Raw genomic sequence first — 21400 nt, 5'->3', positions numbered from 1 at the left:
CATGGTGAAGCTCCAGCCATTGCTTTCTGAGGTCACATCACACTTTTCCAGCTGCACTTCCTGGCCTGAACCTCTTGCTGAGCTGTGACAGTGGAAGGTGCAGCGTTACTGTAACCTAAACTCCACTTTTCCCTTTCAGATTCGGTGTCCGTGCTCTCCCAAAACGCCAGATGGTGTTGAAGCTGAAGGAGATATTCCAGTACACTCACCAGGACAGGGACTCTGACTTTGAGGATGAAATCCCCTATTCCCAGCCCCTCCCACAGAAGTCCCCGGCCAAACGGCTGACGAAGGCAGGCCAGGCTGCGGGCAGGAATCGTTCCCCGAGGGCTCTGGGCAAGAGGAAGCAGCCTGCCAAGGCTTCTGCAGTGCTCCCTAGGGATAAGGCTGATGGTGCATCCCATGGAACAGGCTGTGCCGAACCCAAGGAGAGAACTAAAGTGCCACATCACCCAGAAGGTGCCAAAGAGCAGGAAAGGCCACCTGTGTCCCTGGCAGCTGATGCCAAGGAGCTCCCGGCATCCCAGGAGTCAGCAGGTTCTTCAGTGGATGGAAGTGACATCTCCTTTGGTTCACAGAGGTGAGGCAGTGAAATCCTAGACAAAACACTCAGTGGTGCAGGGCAGAGGTGAGGTAGGAATGAGGTGAACAGAGGTGAGTGTCCCAGTGGCCTACAGTGGCCCTGCCTCCTCCTTGAGTGTGTCATGTGGAGGTCAGCGCACTCCTACAAAAGAAACAGGCTCTGGATTTCAGTCTAATTCCCACTGAACTATTCTCAGGACACAAAAGGGCTGCTTATGAGCAAGGCCCAAATCTGGTATGCCTGGTCTGCAGGTCAGTGACACGGAGCACTCGGTGCTGCCTGAGAACCTGGAGCTGGAGTTAAGAGAGGACAGCACAGCACCCCTTGGCTGAGCCTGCCAGGAGGGAAGGGCCAGGAGCCAGAAATTCCATAAAGCTCTGGGCTGGGTGAGCAGGACCAGCACTGTCCTGGCTGGGATGGGCAGTTTGCAGAAGCCCTGCCATGTTCTGCCTCATTCATTTTGTAGGTGCTGGTAGTGCAGGGTCTGTGATCCTGCAGAGGGAAGTCATAGTTCTTCATCATAAGGGATTTGGGGAGCTCTGGTCCTGTCCTTGTTGGCCTGTTCTTTCCTTGACCTCTGGTCTGTTTCATCCTGCTTTTAGTTCCTTTGTGAATGGATTTGAAACCTGTGCTTTTGCATCTGAGGAGGAGGAAGAGGAGTTTCCAGCATCTCAAGCAGCAGCTCGGGAAGAGGAAAAGCTGGAGGCAATAAGGTGCTACATCCGCTCCAACACGGCCCTGTACAACAGGATTCTTTTCTATGAGCCCATCGAGCTGGCTGATCTGCATGCAGAGCTCAAACAGAATGGCATTAAAATTTCCAAGGCAAAGCTGCTGAACTTTCTGGATTCTCAGTGCATCACATCTACCATGGCCAAAGCCCGGAAAGAGAAGGAACAGAAAAGGAAGGGGAGCAGAAAACAGAGAAGGCGATACCAAGTGAAGCCCACTCCTACCCCCTGAAAATTCTGTACATGGAGGCCTTGCTGCCAAGCTGGAAAGTCCATTCCCAGCTGGTGCTCCAGCAGCAGGTGATGGATGGAGCCCTATTGCTCCTCATGGCCTGATCCCAGGTGAACGGGCCTGAGCTGCACTCCCATTGCCAGCCCTCTGCTCCGATTGCACAAACTCCCCATGGCTGCCCTGCCCTCAGCACACAGCTCACCTGGAACCTCTTTCCACCTGATTTGACTCTGGTGCCTTTTCTTTCCATTTTTTCTGATAGATTTTAGGTCCCCAACTTTTCTTTGTGCTGGTGCTTCCTTCAGTGACACTTGCCAGGACCTATTCCCTTGATCTGGGTTGTGAAATGCTTCACCCTTCACATTCCAGGATTCAATCCACTGTCAAGCACTGCCTGTTTAGACTCCTGTGACTTCTGTATTTACTTCTTCAGCACAGTTTGCACTGCTGATTTTTAAGGCCGGGAATGCTGTGGAAATACATAAAAGGCCTTTTTTCTATACTTGCTTCACTTGGCAATCTCAACTAAAACTCCTAAATCTGTGTTTCTGAAATGGCTGCAGAACAGGGCAGGGGTTTGTTCTGTTCCCTTTGCGACACCTGCCCAAAGCGCCCCTGACACCTGAAGCCTCAGGAAAGCCCTTTCAATTGGAAAATCCAGTGGGATGTGTCCATCTGCCCACGGGATCTGTGTTCAAACCCCTCTGCTCCATTTCCTGAGCACCCTTTTCCCTGCTCGGGCTGGCCTGAGTGTGTCCCCAGCAGAGATGTCTTCAAGGAAATATTTAAGTAAGCACTGGAACTTTTCAGCACTTCTCACAGCTTGAGCTAAACCCACTGCTTGGAACAGTCCCGCTTCCAAACTGGACTGGTCCCAGTTGTAAAGTGTCTGGGACTCCTGGGGAAGTCTTGGACCCTAAATTGTCATATTTTATATATTGACCTTCACAACAACAACTGACTTTTGTCTGTTCTGGCAGTTCTGAGTGTGCAAAGGCTCACTGAACAGAATGGACACAACACAAAAAGAGGGCAGATTTCTGATATCTTCATGTATGTGGGACATACAATTTTTTTATACAGTATTTGTTTTTGATTTGATACAATAAACAATTTAAATCCTGTCCATTCTCATATGGAACAGTAAACAAACACATCAATGTATAAAAAACATGAACTTTATTGAACTAGACTACTCTTCCCAGCTTCAACTAGAGAGTGAGAACATGACTGGGAAGCCTATGCCTAAAGAAAACATCAACTATTTTTAAACTTGAACTCTTTGAAAAACTTCAGCTGGGGGTGGAGAAGACTTCTTGGAAACCTATTTCCTAATAACAAAGGGGTTCCTAACACCTATGGGCGGGAATGTCCCAGTGCCCGGGCTCAGCACTGGTCACACATTCCCTGCCATGTCCACCAAGCCCAGAGATGAGCTGGGGCTGGGGAGTCGGAGGAGAGGCGAGAGGTGGAGTCTGCTCTTCTGAGTGCCGGCGTTCCTTCGCCTCCTCCCTCGGGGCACTGGCCTCTGCCGGGAGCTCTGGAGCAGAGACATCTTCATCAGGGCCTGGTTCTCCAGCAGCAGCTGCAGCAGCTCCTCGGAGCAGCCGTGGCCCTGGCAGCACGGCCGTGCAGAGGCCCCGGCGCTCTGGCTCTTGGCCTGCAACACCCAGCACAGGGAGCCCGATGGAGGGGCGGAGGGGCCTCGGGGCTGAGCCCTCGGGCGCTGCCCTTGGCCTCTCCTGCACAGAGAGCCTGGGCCCGGCCGGGCTGCCCCGGGCAGAGGCTGCAGCAAGAGCAGCTCCGGGCTCAGCCGGGCCCGTTCCTGCCCAGCGCCGGGCTCAGCCCCCGCTCCGCCAAAGCCTTGGCCGAAGGGCTGCCCCAGAGGCACCCGCGGGGCCTGCCCAGCTCTGCTCCCCCACGGGGACCCTCGGCCCTCGCCCCACACCCTCCTGGCCCAAGGCCGTGGCGGCCCCGGCACCGGCCCACCTGCCTCAGCCCCTCCCTCACCTCTCCCCAGCGTCTCCTGAGCCCTCTGACAAGGACCCAGCCCACGTAAAAGCCCCTGAGAATCAGGGCCACGGCTGCGCAGATCCACGGCAGCGCCTCCAGGACCAGCATGGCGTCCCTCCCTGGCGCCACGGCCTCCTGCTCCTCCAGGGCCTGGGGAAGCGCATCCCAGCTCCCTGTGTCCCCAGCAGCGTGGCTGGAAGGGTCCAGCGGCTGCACCAAGAGCGGCAGCAGCCGCAAGAGCCCCTGGCTGAGCATGGTGCTGCTGACGGACGAGCTGCCCCCGCTGAACAGGCTCTGGACGTCCTTCCCAGCCGACTTCTGCCTGGGCTCTGGGCACGGCGACGGGCTGGGGACACTTACCAACCACCACGCTGTCCCCAAAGGCTGTGATGTCACAAAATCAACTGGGGTGGAAGAGCCCTGTGAGATCACAGAGTCCAACCTGGAACCCATCTCCACAATGGCAACCAGACCAGAGCTTTGAGTTCCTTGCCCAGGCTTTGCTTGGATACCTCCTACCACAGTTAATCCACCACCCACCTGGGCAGCCCATTCCAGTATCTGATCACGCTTTATGGGAAGAAATTCTTCCTGATGTCCAACCCAAACCTCCCCTGATTTTAGGCTGTGAAATGCTTCACCCTTCTCATTCCTGGATTCAATCCACTCTCTCAAGCAGTGCCTATTTACACCCCTCTCACTTCCATCTTCACTTTTTCAGCACAGCTTGTCCTGCTGATTTTGAAGGCAGGGGATGTTGTGGAAATACAATGCCTTTATTTTAAACTTGGTTCACTTTGTAATTGCTACTAAAATTCCTAAATCTGTGTTTCTGAGCAGCTGCAGAACAGGGCCCTGTGGGATCATTGAGCCCAGCCTGTCACCCATCACCACCATGGCAACCAGACTGACCATAGTGGCCCTGTGCTAGCCACGGGCTGCTAGTGACAAGGGGCCTTGTCACTGAGCTCCACATCCAGTCTGCCCTAAAATACCTCCCTCATTCGTGACTCCTCCACCCCCCTGGGCAGCCCATTCCAATATCTAATCACCCTTTCTGGGTAGAAATTCTTTCTAGTGTCCAGTGTAAACCTCCACTGGCTCAGGTATGGAGGGTCTGTGGCATACAGTCCAGCTGACCTTGGATGGTTGGGATGCTGGGGAAGGGAAACAGCCCTTTTCCTCTCCCACCTTCCTCACCAAGGGCTGCAAGCAATGACTGTTTTGAGAAGGACAGGGCTTGCCTTAACTGGCCTTCCAGTTGATGCTGTTCCCTCACTGTACTTCTCAAGTACACACCTCACATGTGGAAAAGCTTCAGTCCTACTAACCAATCTTAATATGGGAATATGAATATCCCTTCCCAGTATTTTTGTTCTGGTTTTAGGTAAGACTTATATTCACAATCAAAGATTTTGTGATCAATTATTACATCTTTACCTTCACTGAATGCAGCATCCCAGTTCAGTGGACATAAATTATAATCATTCAAATCACATCGTTTCTTAAAAACACTTTACTATGTTAGGAAAAAAGAGTTGAATTTTAATGCCACATCTTTGCTGTCAGGGTTTGGAGCTGACTACGTTGTAGACGCTTGCCTTGATGCCTCCTTATTGCTGAAGTTGACAAAATGTAATTCTGAAAGTTTTCTTAGATTATGAGAAAGGGATTTAAAACCTTTTGAAGCCTTCAAGACCACGAGGACATGTCTGAAATACACTGCAAATTATCTGAATCCTATCTCATTCTCCTGCTTCATTAACTCCTGAGCAAAGCTGGCCTGCCTGAGGTAATGCTGGCATTGCTGTCTGCCAGTGCTACTGCGTTGCCAAGCAATTCGATTTGTAGATATTTCCCTGGATTTTACCTTCCTAATACATGCTCCTTTATCTTGGAAGATACACTGTCACAATTTTTTATTTCCAACTGTGTACTAAGTTACCAAAACTATTTTTATACTTCTGTTGCTTTTAATACTTCCAGTGCTGCCAAAAAAAAAAAAAATCAACTAAAGTATTAGTTGTTTTTTTCAATTAAAGAAATGTTATTGTCATTGCACAAAGCTTCTGTCTTATGTGAGCACCATGGTGAGCTTCTAAGTTCACTGTGACAATCAAATGACCAGTGGGACTGAGTTGGAATACTCCATAGTGGTTTGTGTATTGTCACATTTCCTGCCTGAAAAAACAGCCTAAATAGGTTTACTCTGAAAGGCTGTGCTGCAGATGCCTATGAAATAATTCTGCATGTGAGAAGAGAGCTGTTTTCTTACACAGGCACAGCTCTGTGTGTACAGTCACCCTGTTTAATAGCATTTAATGAATGCCTGTGATCCCTCACCGTGGTCAAGACCCTTGGAGGGCCCAGTTAAACTGAAAAATATGAGAATGCTGTAAAGCCCAGAGTGGTGACTGCAGTGCCTTTGCCTTGTACTGGGCCAACAGATCCACACTTACAGTGCCAGTGATTAGATGTGGAAGGGATAAATCTGAGAGTAATTCTTCCTGCAGTTCTTCAAGGGGACTGGAGCTGCTTGGAAAGTGTGTTTCAAATGCGCTGGTTTCCTTTCATATCGTCCCAGTATCAGATTTCTCCTGGAGGCATTGCGTGTCAGATGTCTAATGGAGCACAGAGTGCCTGGCAGAGGTGGCGGCGCAGCCTTTGGCAGAGCCATCCCTGTGACTACCCAGGGAAGATGTGGACTCCAAATCCCTGCGAATGCTCAAGACCAGATTGCATGGGACTTGGAGCAACCTGGTCTAGTGGAAGGTGTCCCTGCCCATGGCAGGGGGTGGAATGGGATGGGTTTTAAGGTCCCTTCCAACCCAAACCATGTGTGATTGCTACGAATTTAAACTCATGCCCAAGATCAGCACAATCCCACTGCTCCCTTCCCAACACTTTCAAGACCTAGGTGGCTCCAGCCCCTGACAGTGCCCAGGTCGGGCACCCATCTCCTGGAAGCACATGAAGCCCAGGTACAGATTTCCAGAGTTCTGCTCTGGTGTCCTCTGGGAATTTTCTTCTCAGAAAGTGCTGGCTGCCATCGTGTCTTGCTCACTGAGCCTCTGCGGCGAAGGCTCCGTGGGCATTCCCTTCCCGCCTGAAGCCCTACTAAAGTCCCCTAATTAGGGAAACCGTCCGGCGGCCGTGGCGGCTCGCCCAGCACACGGGGGAAGGCTCGGGACGGCAGCAGGTGACGGGCACCGAGCCCTCAGGCGGGCCGGGACCACCGCCATCCCGGGCCGCCCTCAGCGCCAGCGGCGCCGCCATTGGCCGCCATTGGCCGTCACGTGACCGCGCCTCAGGGGCCGCGGAGCCGCCGAGCGGAGCCGAGTGTGCGTGAGGGGCCGGGCCGGGACCGCGGCGGGGCTGGGACGGGGACACCGGAGGGTTGGGGCGGGACCGCGGCGGGGCTGGGACAGGGACGCCGGAGGGGTGGGGCGGGACCGCGGCGGGGCTGGGACGGGGACACCGGAGGGGTGGGGCGGGACCGCGGCGGGGCTGGGACGGGGACACCGGAGGGTTGGGGCGGGACCGCGGCGGGGCTGGGACGGGGACACCGGAGGGGTGGGGCGGGACCGCGGCGGGGCTGGGACGGGGACGCCGGAGGGGTGGGGCGGGACCGCGGCGGGGCTGGGACGGGGACGCCGGAGGGGTGGGGCGGGACCGCGGCGGGGCTGGGACGGGGACACCGGAGGGTTGGGGCGGGACCACGGCGGAGCTGGGACGGGGACACCGGCGCGGCTGGATCGGGGACAGCTGCGGGGCCGGGACGGGACCCCGGTGGGGCTGGGACCCCCGGAAGGCCCCGCCGCTGCCCCCCTGACCTGGGCAGCCCCGCATTCCCTCCCCGCGGGTCCGCAGCGGTTCAGGGGCCTGGTTCAGGTACCCCCGCAGAGACGCCCCTTGCTCGGTCGGGTAAATCCTGGCCCGTCTGAGCCGCCCCGTGTCTGCCCCCCGGAGCAGGTCCCCTGAAAGGAGCTGGAAATGATTTCCCACGTGCATCCGAAGAAGGAACTGTGGTTCTCCCACCTCCGTGCCTACCGAGGGAAGACCGAGACAGTGCTGAGCAGCAAGTAAGTGGATGGTACAATCATAGAATCATTAAGGTTGGGAAAAGCTCACTAAGATCATGGAGTCTGACCATTAACCCAGCACTGTCCAGTCATCTGTGAAGCTGTCGGTGAGAAAAACTGCTCCAGGATTCCCAGACCCTACCAGAATGCAAGGGATTGGTGATACCAGGATGGACCACAGTCCTCCCAGTGGTCCCTGGCAGCAGCCAGTGCTGGGTCCCAGAGAAGGCAGACAGGCAGTGGTGTGTTCCTGGATGCTTTCCCAGGCCCTGACACTCTGTGACTTCAGAAACTCCTGAAGCAGACATGCAATGTCTCAGTATCTCACAGCTCTCTCTGTATTTTCTTGCTATCTGAAGTTGTGCATGTTTTAGCACCCATGACAGCTTGCAGCCAGTAGTTCCACAGCATATTCAGCTGCTTTTTGAGTTGCTGCCTTCTTTAGTTTGCTTTGAAGCTGCCTTCTAGTAGCTCACTTCATGTCACTTGTTCTTAATTCAGAGCAGATGGTACAGGAGGGATCTCCACCCACCCCATGGGCCACTTGTGGTTTTATAGTCTTCTGCAATACTCCTATCAGCTGTACCCTTTATCTCCAGTGCAGAAGTTGTTCTGTGCCTTTTATTATTCATGTCATGCTCTGTATCTCCCTCAGCTCTACTGGAATTTCTCTGAAATGGAGGATCCATCCCTGCCCTTGCACACAGTCAGGCTGTGGGGTTTGAGCTGCAAGGGCACAATTACATTCTCTTTATTCTCTGTTTTTCCCTAATAATCATTAACATTTGATGGGCTATTTTATGAGCCTAGGAGCTGCAGTTTTCATCCATCTGCTCTAACTCCATGGGCCTATTCCAGAATGGTATCAAGAACATCCTAGGCTCATCCTGGTAGAGAGGCTGTTCCCCTCTGCACTTCTTTGTTTACAGTGCAGTGAATGTCCTCTGTCATTCCCCTGTCACCTGGTTGGTCAGTATCATAAGGCTCTGATAGAGTTTATAATCAGTCTTTGAATAACAGAATGATAAGCACCTCCCCTTCCCCTTCCTTCCCACCTCATGAGGGTCATTCATCCCATAGCAGCTGTTTCCTTACCAGTTTTGGTGAAGGAGGAATGTCTCTGGGAATGACTTTGGACTCCAGATCTCCTTTTTGCTAAAATTGGTGACATCTCTAAAGAGCCCCAAGTGGGTTCTCTAGAGAAAGAGATCCAAAGGTACATTTAAGGTGATATTTAGGTTTTTTCCCAATGTCTGCACTTACTCTGATTACCTGGAGCTTGACTTGGAGCTTAGGGCAGTCTTGGGCATATCAGTGGCTTGAGCATCAACCCAAATTGGCATGGGCTGAGGAAGAACCACACTCTTCCTTTCTTGTTTGCTTATTAATTTTTTGCCAGTTCAGCCTTACACTTCCAGTATGAATTCCTGAGCATTGTGAACTTATTATCCTTTCACTTAAAACACCTCCAATGAGGTCCTGTCATCATGATTTTTATCAAGCCCTTTACAGACAACAGCAACAGAACAACTTCCCAAGCTCCAATACCTGCTCAGTAAGTCTGACCCACAGGGCAAGGGCTTCATGTCCTTATGCTGTCTTTGGATATCCCCCTTCTCTTTTCCTCCAGATCCCACCTGGATGGAGTAGCTGGAGACAGATGGCTATCAAAGTTCCAGTTTCTGTTGCTCTCATGGAACAATTTTAAGGAGAACTGTATGAAATGTCAATGTCACACCAAGCTACTGTAAAAGGCATCTCAGGAGTTCACTGTGAAATCACATTGTGATGTTTCCTTACCTGCCAGAAAGAGGAAGATCAAATGTGTACTTCTATCATTTAGGCTGTAATTCTGGACTCTCCTTCCTTAGTTCTGCCATGACTCTCCTGCTCCAAGACAGCACTTCCTCATCCCAGTTCTGCATGCTCTCCCATGCACCCATGGGAGCATAAAATTGCCTTTCTTCTGCCTTTAAGACTGGCATAAGCCATGTTCGAGGTGTCTGATATTTCATCCCTTAGGGACAGTGTCTCCTTTGGGAGTGTCTCTCTGCAGCAAAAGATCAGGGATGTTGCATTTGTTCTGCTGAGGAGGACAGTTCTTTGTGGCACTTCTGTGACTCCCAATTCAGCTTTTAATAACTTTTCAGATATCCTAGAAGAGCATCCATCTTTCCCATTCAAGCACTAAGCTTTTACCTCTAATATGCCAATAATTTCAGTGGATTCAGGTTCTGTCAGAGCACACAGGGCTGTTCTCAGGGTTTGTTCCTGTGAACATACTGAGAAATGCACTGTGTAGTTTGGAGGGAAATATCAGAACTTTCTGTAAGAGTCAGTCTGGTGAATTTTTAGAATTTGATCCCTTTTGATTTCCCCTGTCTAAAGTTTCCTGTCTGTAACTTCTCTCCAGATTCTCATTGCAGCTGAAGATGGGATTGTGAGCAAAAAAAGAGAAGAATCCCCACCAAGGCATCCCTGGGCCAGCAAAACCTGAGGTTTCACTTGCAGGACTCTCCAAGGAGAACAATTCCCAGAGTCCTGCACAGGACCGAGTCATCCCACACAGGTCAGAAAGGGTTCAGAGACCTCTGGAGAAGAGGCAAAGCCGAGTGATGCTGTGTGGGAAAAGTTTCAGGAAGCTGCCAGATGTTATCCAGCAGAGAAATTCCTCTATGGGGAGACTGATGATATGTGGGGACTGCGGGAAGAGCTTCCGTGTGAGTTCCAACCTCGTCCAGCATCAGAGAATCCACACTGGAGAGAAACCCTTCTCCTGCACCGAGTGTGGGGAGCGTTTCCGGCAGCGATCCCATCTCATCCAGCACCAGAGGATCCACACGGGAGAGAGGCCCTACGAGTGCTCCGAGTGTGGAAAGAGCTTCAGCGTGAGCTCGAAGCTGCTCCGGCACCAGGTGACCCACACGGGGGAGAAGCCCTTCAGGTGTGCTGAGTGCGGGAAGAGGTTCTCTGGGAACTCCCAGCTGGTGCAGCACCGGCGAGTGCACACCGGGGAGAGGCCCTACACGTGCAGCAGCTGCGGGAGGAGCTTCAGCGTGAGCTCGGCCCTGGCGCGGCACCGGCGCGTCCACACCGGGGAGAAGCCCTACGGCTGCACCGAGTGCGGGAAGAGCTTCAGCCAGAGCTCCGAGCTCATGAAACATCAGCGGGTACACACCGGGGAGAAGCCCTACAAGTGCTCCGACTGCGGGAAGAGCTTCAGCGTGAGCTCGGCCCTCATCCAGCACCGCCGGTTCCACACGGGCGAGCGCCCGTACGGGTGCTCCGAGTGCGGGAAGAGCTTCACGGTGAGCTCCCACCTCATCCAGCACCGCCGCTTCCACACCGGGGAGCGCCCCTTCGAGTGCACGGAGTGCGGGAAGAGCTTCCTGTGGAGGTCGGCCCTGCTGCGGCACTGGCGGGTGCACAGCGGGGAGCGGCCGTACGCTTGTGCTGACTGCGGGCACAGCTTCAGGCAGAGCGCGCACCTCACCCAGCACCGCCGCACCCACACCGGCGAGCGGCCCTACGCCTGTGCCGACTGCGGGAGGGGCTTCGCCGTGAGCTCCGCGCTTCTGAGGCACCGGCACGTCCACAGGGCGGTGGAGCCCTAGGGTCCGATCCCGGTGTCTCCGTTCGCTCCATTGACTGCCCTGCTCGCAGGGTGGGAAGGCACTTTCTTTTAGGAGAACGAGTCCTAAAGGAGAAAAGTGCAAATAGGGGAGAGTCAGTGCGAAGAGCTGGAGGTCTGGAGAGGAGCGTGGACACAGCAGGGGGAAGTTGGTGGTGTTCGGAGGGAAAGCTCTTGTGAGAGAAAGAAGTGCTTTGAAAAGGCTGGAATGTGCTTGGTGTATTTCAGAGGAAGGTAAATGACTCTGTGCCCACATCTGGACAATTAATAGAGTGAAGCACACAGACCATCTTAGAGCCCGCAACACTCAGTCAACAAAAGCTCCTGATCTCTGTGTTCAGAGGCGCTGAGCTCCCTCCCTCAGCCCGCGGGCTGGGGCCGCAGCATAAAGAAGCCCAAGGCCGGGTGCCCTCAGCCCCCCGCGCTGGCTGTCCGTGTGTCCCTCCGGCCCTACAGGGGCTGTGGGGCGGCAGCTGCGCTGGGTGCGGTTGCTGCAGCCGCCAATAAAGCCGCCGGTGCCGCCGCCAATAAAGCCGCCGGTGCCGCAGCGCTGCCGCCCTCTTTCCTTCTCCGCCGCCGTTTCCTCCCGTCCGGGCGCGGCGCTTGCGCATGCGCAGATTTGCGCTCGGGCCGGCCCTCCGGGGGGGGGGCCTCCTGGCACCGGCCAGGTGAGCGGGGGGCGTGGTCAGAGTGACGTCTCGGCCGCCTCCACCAATTGGCGGCTTCGGCGTGTGCGCAGCCGCGCGCGCCGGCCGCCTCCAGAGGGGGACCCTCGCCGCCTTCACCAATGGCCGGCGCGTGCCGAGCGCGGCTCCTGATTGGCCGCGCGGTGACCTCTCGCCAATAAATCCCGGCCGGCCGCGCGGGGCCTTTGTCTCGGGCCGGGGCTGAGGGCGGCGGCGGCGGCGGTGGTAGCGGCAGCGGTGAGTGCGCGGCGCGTCCCCGTGGCAGCGCGGCCGGGCCCGCGGGCCCTCCCCTCCCGTGGGACTCACGCTGCGGGGCTCTGGCCGCTCCGGCAGCGGGTGGGCCGGGAAGCCCTCCTGGACCGCCTCAGAGCCTTGTTTCCCTGCCGCGGACCGCCGGGGCTGTCGCGGCTGACATGACCGCCCTGTTCCGGCCCGGGACGCCCGGGCCCACAACTCCCGCCCACGAGCCGTGTGCCCATGCGGGGCTGGGCGCTGCCAACCTGCCGGGCCGGCCCTTGTCAGCCCTCCCTGATCCTGCCCTGTGTCTCCGGGGGCGTGTGCCGGCACTGGGGCCCCAGAGCCCCGCAGTGGCTCTGCGCGGCTGCTCGTGAGCGACGCCCGGGGCTTCGGGGACAAGAGCCCTGCGCTGCGTGCTCCCGGTGGTGACGGGGCCGCTTGGCTTTCCTTGGCCCCGCTGAGCTCAGAGAAGCGCTTGGAGAGCAAAGGGCTGTTGCTGTCCCTCCTTTTGTGCTATTGGCAGTTGTCCTATTCAAGCCTCTGCATTGCACAGATCAGCCCTAAGTGCCCGTCACTGGCGCTGCTTGGCACGTCCTGGGCACAGCTGGCGGCGTGCTGGGACAGGCAGGGCAAGCGCTGGCTCTCCCCAGAGCAAGGGCTGTTCGGTATAATCGTGTGTGTCTGTCACAATGTGTTCTTTCTCACCCGAGATCCAACCCTGACTTGCCCCTTGGCTGTTCTCATAGCCAGGGTGAGAAAATAGGTTCTTGATGGGCTGCCTGACACAAGGGCCACCACTAAAGGGCAGAACTGAACAAGGTCTTTGAGCTCACCAGGAGCTTCCTTTGGTCAGTTTGTTGAGGTGCTGGGCTGCAGCTCTGGAAGACAAAAGTAGCATTTGTGTGTGCACTGCTAGAAGTGTCTCAGACTTGAATTACTGCCTAAATTTAGACTGTGTCTAGGTGAAATCTTCAACCTACCTGGGATCAGGTAATGCGGTAATTTAGTCTGTGAGGCTTCATTTCCAGCAGCAGTCAGTGCCAAATCCCCCTCAGAAGGAGATGAGAATCTCTCCTGCTGGGATTGCCAGGTAACCTCTGGGATGATTCTTCAAGCCTCTAGGCCTGGAGTTCTGAGGTTTGTTTCCACTGCAGTGATGGTCAGGTAGGTCCAAACACACTCTGAGCTCTGTGTGTGGGGAAATGCCTTGAAGTTGCATAAAAGTTAAACAGCAGATATGAACTCTGTACTGCCTGGGTGTTTGTGAGTTGCCAAACTTCTCCTAGAGTGCCCAAGTAGAGCCAGGACTTCCAGTCCTCCTTCCCTGCAGCAGCAGTGGCTTCTTCCTTCAAAAGGCATGGGATTATTGGGATTAAATGTCTTCCTACCCTGAAAAGAACAGCTGTGCAGCTGGGTGAGGAGATGTGTGTAGGGACGAACTGCACAAATCTAGATGAGGTAGAGGTGCTTTCTCAGGGGATTTGAACAGTCCCTGGGAAAGAGCTGTTTGGAATGCTGAGGTGTTCTGTACCAAACCTCCTCCCCACTCTCCAGCCCTGCTATCCCAGCTGGTAGCTGTTGGATTGCTCCCAGGAAGGCTCTGTCTGGGCCCTGGGACGTACATGTTTACCCTGAACAGCAGCCAGGTCCTGGATGAGCTGAGCTCCCTGCAGCAAATGATATGACATTCCAGCCTCTGCAGAGGAGGTGGCAGCTGCCTGAGCCTCCTCCTTGGTGCGTGGGACTTGCCCCCTTTCAGAGGAGCAGAGAAACCAGGGCTGTGACCACAGACTAGGGCTTGCAGTTGCCAGTTTTTGAGTAAAAGAGACGGTGTGTGGTGGTATGAGACACAGTGGCTCTGATTGCCTTTCCTCCCAGTTCTGCAATAATCCAGCACTGGGAAGGATGGGGTTGGTTTGTGCTGACTCGTCTCGTTGGGGAGGTGTCTGTGCTAGAGACTGTATCAGGAAAAATCTGAGTGTCCACGTTTTCCTGCACGTGTTCTGCCCTCGCCTGGGGCTACAGGGACTGGTGTTACCACTGCCCTGCCCATTGCCATGGGGAGGAACTTGTCAGGCTGAGCCCTGCAAAACCCACTAGGGGAGATAAAAGTCTGAGAGTGCACCAAGGGCCTTCAATGACTTTTTGGATGCTAATCCCTGCTCCCAACAGCAGACAGTGCTCCTGGGACAGTCATCCACCATTCCCATTAGTTGTGCTTCTGTAACACTAGTAACAGGGCTGGGTGAAGGCTCCTGAGACCCCACAGGGTCCCCTGTGTGACATGGAGAACCAAGTTGCTGTGTGAACATGAGCATGCTCAGGGGGTGGGGTGGGAGTGGAGGCTCTGATGGGTGAGCAGATGTGATGATCTCAGGGCCATCTGTGTCTGGCCATTGGGAGCCTTGAGCCATTGCTGCTGTTGACCACTACTTTCTGAGGCCTGATCTGCTGTGTTCCTTTGGACTGGATTTGGTGTCAGCCTCCAGGCCTCTCTCAAGGGATCAGTGGTGCTCAGGTGCTCTGTAGCTCTGCTCTCACCTGCTGCTTTGTACCGGTGGCTGTTGCAGGTGTGTGGAGACAGCACACCTCACCTCCAGGATTCCAGCTTTCTGGGAGTATAAGATAAATTGGAACTAGTTTGTCTAGTTTCCTGTTGGAATTTGCAGCTCTTGAGAAGGTCCTGGCCTGCCATGAGCAGAGCAAGCAGGCAGGGTGTCACAGAGCTGGTGATCTGCCTTGGCAGGAGGCCAGTGGGCTCTTCCTCCTGTACCCACAACAGGCTCCTGACTGAGCTCAGGTGGGTCATTTGCCTCTGTGCTTTGGTGTCCCTTCCCCACAGTGGGCATTTCCCAGCATCTGAAGCTGTGTGAGGAGTGAAGATGTGTCCTTGAGTTGAGCTGCCTAGTGAGTGATCACATAGGCAGTACAGCACCTGAATCTGGTTTCTGCCCTGACCTTTATCCTGGGGTGGGTGGAGAGGCTGCACCATGCCATGTCAAGGGAGGGGTGATGAGAATGTAGGGCTGCCATCCCAAATGACCCTGAAGGACTTCTGTCCCAGCCCTGGGGTCCTGGCATCACAAAATAATGCATTTAGTCTGTCTTCCTTCGGGGAAGACTCTGTCCCAGCAAACATAAAGACTGTGTGATCACAGGGAAAACCTTCACCTGGTGACGAGTCCCCCAGACCAGGTGCTGTGCCTGAGCTGGGGGGAGCCTTGTGCTGCACCTGACAGTGGGGCTCAGCCCCAGTTCCTGGTTGGAGTGTGAAGAGCACTGAGGGTGGCTGTGAAACAGGGCTTAGAAACTCTGGGGTGAGGAACTGGAAAGCAATTGATTTGTAACTGGTGTGCTCATGTGAGCTGGGGCCCAGCAGCTGCTGTGCCTGTGCTGACAAGCTCGAGGCAGCTGCTTGTTGGTTCTTCCAATCCCCAGCCGTGGGCTGAGCAGTGAATCCATGGATGCAGCCTGGCAAGGGGGGCTGAACTGAAGTGGGGGAGCATGAGGATTGTTCTCTTGGTGAGTGAAGAGCCAGCATCAGCTTAGCTCCTTGGTCCCAAGGCTGCCTGTAAGGCGGTGGTGTTGCTCTGCACAAAGCTGATTACAGGTCCATTTTATAAATGAGATGCCTGGATTTCTGTGCTCAGCCAATGTAATCCAGGTGTGTCTTGGTCCTGCCTCTGGGTAAGGCTTATGCATCTTGTTACATTAAAGGAGATTTTATTTCCTTTTGCAAAAGAGGAGGGGAAACCCAATTACTTGTGGGATTTGAAGTAAACTCTGCCAGGCAGGAGAGGAGGGTGTGAGTGGGAGCAGGAGCTGTCTGCAGCTCACTCTGCTTGGAGAGTGGCTCAGGAAAGGCAGAGCAGTGAAATCTGCCCCTGCTTTGGAAGTTCCTCTATTCTGTCACAGGGAATGTTCTTGTTTCCCATGTGAGCTCCCTGACTTCAGCACTCAGCTGGCCTAATTCACTACTTTCTTCCAGGGAAGCTTTGTACTGCTGTGGAAATGTAGCTTGTTCTTCCTCCTGAGTGAAGGAGAGCGGCTTCCCTTTCCAGTTACTCTGCTTGGAGTGTGACATTGGGGAAATATTTGGTAGCACCAGGGGAAAGCAGCCAGCTCACAAGTCCAGTGCAGGTTCCCAACATGGAGGTCTCATCTTCAGCCAGGAGCCATCCTGAACTGGGAAATGGAATGCAGGCTGCTGTGCTGTAGGTCTCCTCTGAGGTTAATGTTTTGTGAACTGGGTGTCAGTGTTGAGGCTCACCTGAGGTAGCTGAACTGAACAGGCACATCTGCTTCCTTGGAAGTGCCTGGTGTGAGGTGGAAACAGCCAGAGGCTGCTCCTCGCTGCCCTGCCTGGTGGAGCTGCTCAGAGAGCTCCTTGCTGGACTGTTCAGCATTTCGCACCCATCCCTTTGCTAAGGCAGCTTCCCCTGAAAACCCCTCTCTGATTTTGCTTTTCAGACTGATCCCCAGCAGTGATCCCAATGCCATCAGCCGTGGAGAGCCCGGAGGGGGGAGAGGAGGACATCCTGCGCTATGAGGAAATAGAAGGTGACCCTGTCAGGTGAGTTCTGTCCTACACAATGGGACAAACACAACCTTGGGCAGGGCAGGAGATCTTCCAGGTAAAGGAGTGATCCTTCTCATCTGAAAGAAGTGAGGGACCCCAATAAGTGATTAATCAAATGTGCTGTGAAATCTCTTCAATCAAACTGTACTGTAAGGGTGGAAGGGATGGGAAAGAATGATCTGGCAGGGCTGACAACACAGTTTTTTTTAGTCTCTACTATCAAAGTTACATTTCAGAAACACTTCAACTATTTGGCAGTTGTGTTTGTGTCTTCCTGGCCAAGGGGAGCCAGTTTTCCATGGCTTACTGGGCAGGCTCATGTGATAGCAGCTTCTTGTTTTGAAAACTGACTCCAGAGGTGAACTCAGTTCTGGTGAACTCTTGTCTTTGCAGAATACCCAGGTCTAGGCAAGGACATTTTCTAGGAGGTTACTTTAAAAAACAAATTCACACACATGTTCTAAAAGCCAAGGTTTCAGACTTGGAAAACAGGAAGGGTGACTAGGGTCACCTAGAAGACCTAGACAGGCTGGTCGACTTCTTTGACTTGACAGGCTCAGCTTCATGCAGAGTTAATGTTTCCTGGCTCTCCTGGCACACATAGTAGGTCTGGAGTGTTCAAAGTCTCTCTTAGAGCTAACACAAATGTGCTACCTGCAGCAAACTAGTGATAAAATCCATAAGGTATGCTTTGACATGATTTGAGTGAGTGTATGTGTTGGTACTGTACCAGTGTCCTGATACTGTACCTGGTTGTAGCCAGGTGGGGGTTGGTCTCTTCTCCCAGGCAACCACTAACAGAACGAGAGGATAAGGCAGTCTTAAGCTGCACCAGGAGAAGTTTAGGTTAGACATCAGGAAAACTTCTTCCCTGAAACAGTGATTGGGCACTGGAATTTTCTGCCCAGGGAGTTGGTGGAGTCACTGTCCCTGGATGTGTTTAAAAAAAGACTGGACGTGGCACTAAGTGCCATGGTTTAATTGATGAGGAGGTGTTAGGTCATAGGTTGGACTTGATGATTTCAAAGGTCTTTTCCAAACTAGTTCTTTCTGTGATTCTGTGTCCAGGTAGGTGCAGTACCTGTAGCCTAAAATCACAGATTTTAATGTTTTGGGTCCTTTTTAAAACAAGACACCTTGTGGAAACTTGCAAAACCAGTGTAATTCGGGAGAAAGGAACTTTTTAAGGGTGTTCTTGCCCTGTTTTGCCATTCAGCTCTTATCTCTTCTCCAGCAGTTGATATCCAAGTTGGGAAAGCTGGGGACCTGCCTGTGCATGCATTTGCTCCCACCTGAGCCTTCTTTCTTCTCCAGCAGAAGATGCCACCAAGGCCCCCATGCCCTTGAGCCTGCCCTGATAGTCGCTCCCCATATGCTTGTGTAGTGTTGTTGGGCTCGCATGGATGAGAAGCAGAAGTCATGGTGCAGGGATCAGAGGGTCCTTGGCAGTTGCTTCAGCATCCTGGGCCAGAGCCCCTGGTAAGCCCCAGCCTGCTTGGAGTGGCAAGTATGGTTGGCACATGGGCTGCTGCCAACCTGCTGCTTCCTCCAGCAGGTGCCAGGTCAACCTGTGGGGTGGCCTGAGGGTCCCAGCTTTTATATTCTCTGAACTGGGATGGTAGAGAGTGGGAGATCCCTCCAAACACAGCAGGGATAAACTCATTGCTGTGTGTGGCAGCGGGGTGAAAGGAGCTCTCCTGTTTGCCTGCAGCCCCATGGACCTTTCAGAGCTGCTGAAGGAGGGGACAAAGGAATCGCATGACCGTGCGGAGAACACTCAGTTTGTCAAGGACTTCCTGAAGGGGCGGATCAAGAAGGAGCTCTTCAAGGTGAGTGTTGCTCTGCTCCCCATCTCTTTGATGTACCCAGTGACTGATGCAGACTCAAGGCAGAGCCCCACAGCCCTGGGGGTGTTAGGGCGGTAGATAGAGCAGAGCCTTTGCTCCTTCCAGCAGTGCCTGCTGGTTTTGTGCCGGGCCTGGGGGTTTCCTCTTGTTTACCCCAATTCCATGCAGGAGTAGTCATGAGATGAGCTGTGCCCATCTAGTGACCAGCTTCTCACATGAGCTGTGCTCTGTCCATAGCTGGCCACCGTGGCCCTGCACTTCACCTACTCTGCTCTGGAAGAGGAGATGGATCGCAACAAGAACAACCCAGTCTTTGCTCCTCTGTATTTCCCCGTAGAGCTTCACCGGAGAGAAGCGTTGGCCAAAGACCTCAAATATTTCTATGGAGAAGACTGGAAAGAAAAGATCCAGTGTTCAGAGGCAACTCAGCAGTATGTGGACAGAATCCATCATGTGGGACAACACGAGCCAGAGCTTCTGGTGGCTCATGCTTACACACGCTACATGGGGGACCTCTCAGGTGGCCAGGTGCTGAAGAAGGTAGCCCAGAGGGCCCTGAAGTTGCCCAGTACTGAGGAAGGGATCCAATTCTACGTGTTTGACAACATTTCCAATGCACAGAAGTTCAAGCAGCTTTATAGGGCAAGAATGAATGCTCTGGACTTCGACAAGAACACCAAGGAAAGGATCGTGGAAGAGGCCAACAAAGCCTTCAGATTTAACATGCAGGTACTAAACAAATCCCTTGAGCTCCTGTATGTGTAGGTGCTGCAGCTTTTTAGGTCTGGCCCAGGTTAATTCAGGCATACCACTCACCCAGGCAGTGGTCTGGGGCTGAGACCACCACAGCCCCTCCTTGAGGAGTTGGGATTCTAGTTGAACTAGCTCTTTCACTAGCTTCTGGAGCTGCTGTCAGGCAGGAATTCCTCCCATTCTCCAACACCACAGCCAAGCCCTTTGATTAAGGCAAAATTAGTATGACTTCAAGATTCCCATGGGCTGTGTGGCTGCGAAGCAGGGAGGGGAGCAGAGCTCTTGGGCCAAGACAGCCTCAAACTTTGAGTGTGTTGCATCACCCTGGTGACAATTCATCTCCTGTCTCAGGTCTGACTTGTTGCTCTGTGGTCAAAAATGTCTGGAGCCTCCTGTTCCTCCCATAGCATTTGCCTCTCATCAAACCTGACTGAGCTGCTGCTTGCCCCAGGGAATGAACACAGATTTAGCTACTGGATGGAAGTTTTAATCTTGTGCTTGTAGCAGGTCAGTGTGATTTAAACTGGCCAGAAACATGGTGAGGTGTGGTTGGCTCCTTTGTCAGGATCCTTATGGAATCCCATGGCAGTGAGAGCGGCTGCCTGACCACTGCAGGAGCTGGGATCCTCCAAGGGTCTGCAGCAGGGAGGGGAGAGCCTGTTGCCTCACACTCCCACCCACAGCAGGCTGGGAAGTGAGCAGCAGGGCGGTGCTGCCTCACTCCTGACTGGATGCTCTTGGGATGGGCTGTGCCTTCCTGGAGTTGGCAGTGTGTGTCAGGTGTCACCACAGGTTTGCAGTGGATGCCCTGAAAGGTGTCTGGGGACAGGGAAGGAGGAGTGGTGCTTGCTTGTTCTCCAGATGATTCCAGGGGTCTGGCTGAGAGCTGCCTAGCTCTGCCTGCTTCACATGCTCACTGTTACCCCTTGCAGGTGTTTGATGAGCTGGACAAGATTGGCAGGTCGCTGGCAGAAGAAGCCCAAGATGGAGGCTTTCCAGTCCATGACGGAAAAGGAGACATCCGCAAATGCCCTTACTATGCAGACAAACTGGGTAGGTGGTGGCAACGAGAGAGCTGCCATGGGCGTGTGGCACAGGACGGGCAGTGCTAACAGTACTTTCTGTGTCCTGCAGGCACAGCAGGCCCTGGCTGCCCCTTCCATGCTGCTGTGGGCCTGGCCAGGCAGCCCCTGGTGCAGCTGGTGCTGGCAGCCTGCGTGGCCGTGGCAGCAGGAGCTGCAGCCTGGTACATCCTGTGACAGGAACAGTGTGGCTCTGCTCGGGGGCAAGGGGAGAGATGTGCCCTGCCTGTTTTCAGACCTTTCTCTTGCTGGTGGTGAGTTGGCTGCAGAGTGGGAGTAAGGAAATAAACAGGAATCCTGCGGGATTGTCCAAGCCTCCTCACACACCGCTGTAACACAACATCTTTAGCTGACTAGTGCACAGGACTGGCTGGTGTGAGGGGGTGGGGATTCCACTGCATCACTGCCCTGCCCAGGCTGGGGCAGCTTTTAAGGCTAGAGATGTCCTGTCCTGTCCTGGCAAAGGCTTCACATGCTTGGCTTTTCATCTCCATCCCTGGAGCAGTGTCTGGAGGGAGTTTCCCACCCTGGGTTGCAACTGCAGAATGTCATCAGCATTTCAAGCAACGAGCACTTGCCTTCCTACCCTGAGAGCTGAGGCTGTGCCATGGGGCTGTTATCTCAAAGGAGTGTCCCGTGTGGAGGGATGTCCTAGGAACTGTCTGACTCCGTTTGGAGGGAGCTCCCTGGGGCTGGGGGCAGGACCATGGTGGGGTATGGAGGTGACAGATGTATATTGTGCAACTTTGGGGTTGAGGGTTGGGTGTTGGTTATTTTTCCTTGACTGGAATAAAAAGTTGCAATGCTGTAGCCGGGGGAAGCCAAAAGCGTATCACTGTGAGAATGGGGAGGGGGCTAATGGGAGGAGTGCAGAGTCCCACACTGTTTCACTTGTCTCTGACATGCAGTCCCTGAGGAAGTCCTGCCCTAGCACCCCATGGTCC

The 21400-nt window shown here is 54.0% G+C and overlaps 4 protein-coding genes across 12 annotated transcripts in view; 3 read left to right on the top strand and 1 right to left on the bottom strand.

Annotated features, from left to right (window-relative positions):
- SLX4 (SLX4 structure-specific endonuclease subunit) overlaps positions 1-2670 on the top strand; it is a 29276-nt gene extending 26606 nt beyond the window's left edge. For all 6 annotated transcript variants that reach the window (XM_032126432.1, XM_032126431.1, XM_032126427.1 and 3 more), the window contains 2 exons: positions 140-580; positions 1186-2670. In XM_032126432.1, the coding sequence (XP_031982323.1) occupies positions 140-580; positions 1186-1546 (802 nt within the window). In that variant the 3' untranslated portion in view covers positions 1547-2670. The remainder of the gene's footprint in view (positions 1-139; positions 581-1185) is intronic.
- Positions 2671-2708: 38 nt separating this feature from the next.
- LOC116452168 lies at positions 2709-6835 on the bottom strand. The gene is made up of 3 exons (XM_032126361.1): positions 6701-6835; positions 3557-3979; positions 2709-3206 (listed from the first exon to the last, which is right to left on the bottom strand). Exons 1-3 carry the CDS (start codon positions 6833-6835, stop codon positions 2943-2945), a joined length of 822 nt encoding a protein of 273 aa, XP_031982252.1. The 3' UTR covers positions 2709-2942.
- LOC116452209 (zinc finger protein 436-like) lies at positions 6726-11352 on the top strand. 2 transcript variants are annotated; one of them, XM_032126434.1, is made up of 3 exons: positions 6726-6900; positions 7532-7641; positions 10055-11352. In XM_032126434.1, the coding sequence occupies exon 3, from the start codon at positions 10257-10259 to the stop codon at positions 11253-11255; it is 999 nt and encodes a 332-aa protein (XP_031982325.1). In that variant the 5' UTR covers positions 6726-6900; positions 7532-7641; positions 10055-10256; the 3' UTR covers positions 11256-11352. The 2 variants fall into 2 exon arrangements, with proteins under 2 accessions (XP_031982325.1, XP_031982324.1); XM_032126433.1 differs by lacking the exon at positions 6726-6900 and having other exon boundaries at positions 7293-7641.
- A 135-nt stretch (positions 11353-11487) lies between these two features.
- Positions 11488-21266, top strand: HMOX2 (heme oxygenase 2). 3 transcript variants are annotated; one of them, XM_032126437.1, is made up of 6 exons: positions 11488-11506; positions 16666-16768; positions 18486-18603; positions 18859-19350; positions 20307-20427; positions 20509-21266. In XM_032126437.1, the coding sequence occupies exons 2-6, from the start codon at positions 16689-16691 to the stop codon at positions 20631-20633; spliced, it is 936 nt and encodes a 311-aa protein (XP_031982328.1). In that variant the 5' UTR covers positions 11488-11506; positions 16666-16688; the 3' UTR covers positions 20634-21266. The 3 variants fall into 3 exon arrangements, with proteins under 3 accessions (XP_031982328.1, XP_031982326.1, XP_031982327.1); XM_032126435.1 differs by lacking the exon at positions 11488-11506 and adding an exon at positions 12034-12195; XM_032126436.1 differs by lacking the exon at positions 11488-11506 and adding an exon at positions 12034-12196 and having other exon boundaries at positions 16663-16768.
- The last annotated feature ends 134 nt before the right edge of the window (positions 21267-21400 follow it).

This window comes from Corvus moneduloides, chromosome 16 (assembly GCF_009650955.1).
Source record: "Corvus moneduloides isolate bCorMon1 chromosome 16, bCorMon1.pri, whole genome shotgun sequence".
Lineage (NCBI taxonomy): Eukaryota > Metazoa > Chordata > Aves > Passeriformes > Corvidae > Corvus > Corvus moneduloides.
This window is presented reverse-complemented; position numbering and strand designations above follow the sequence as displayed.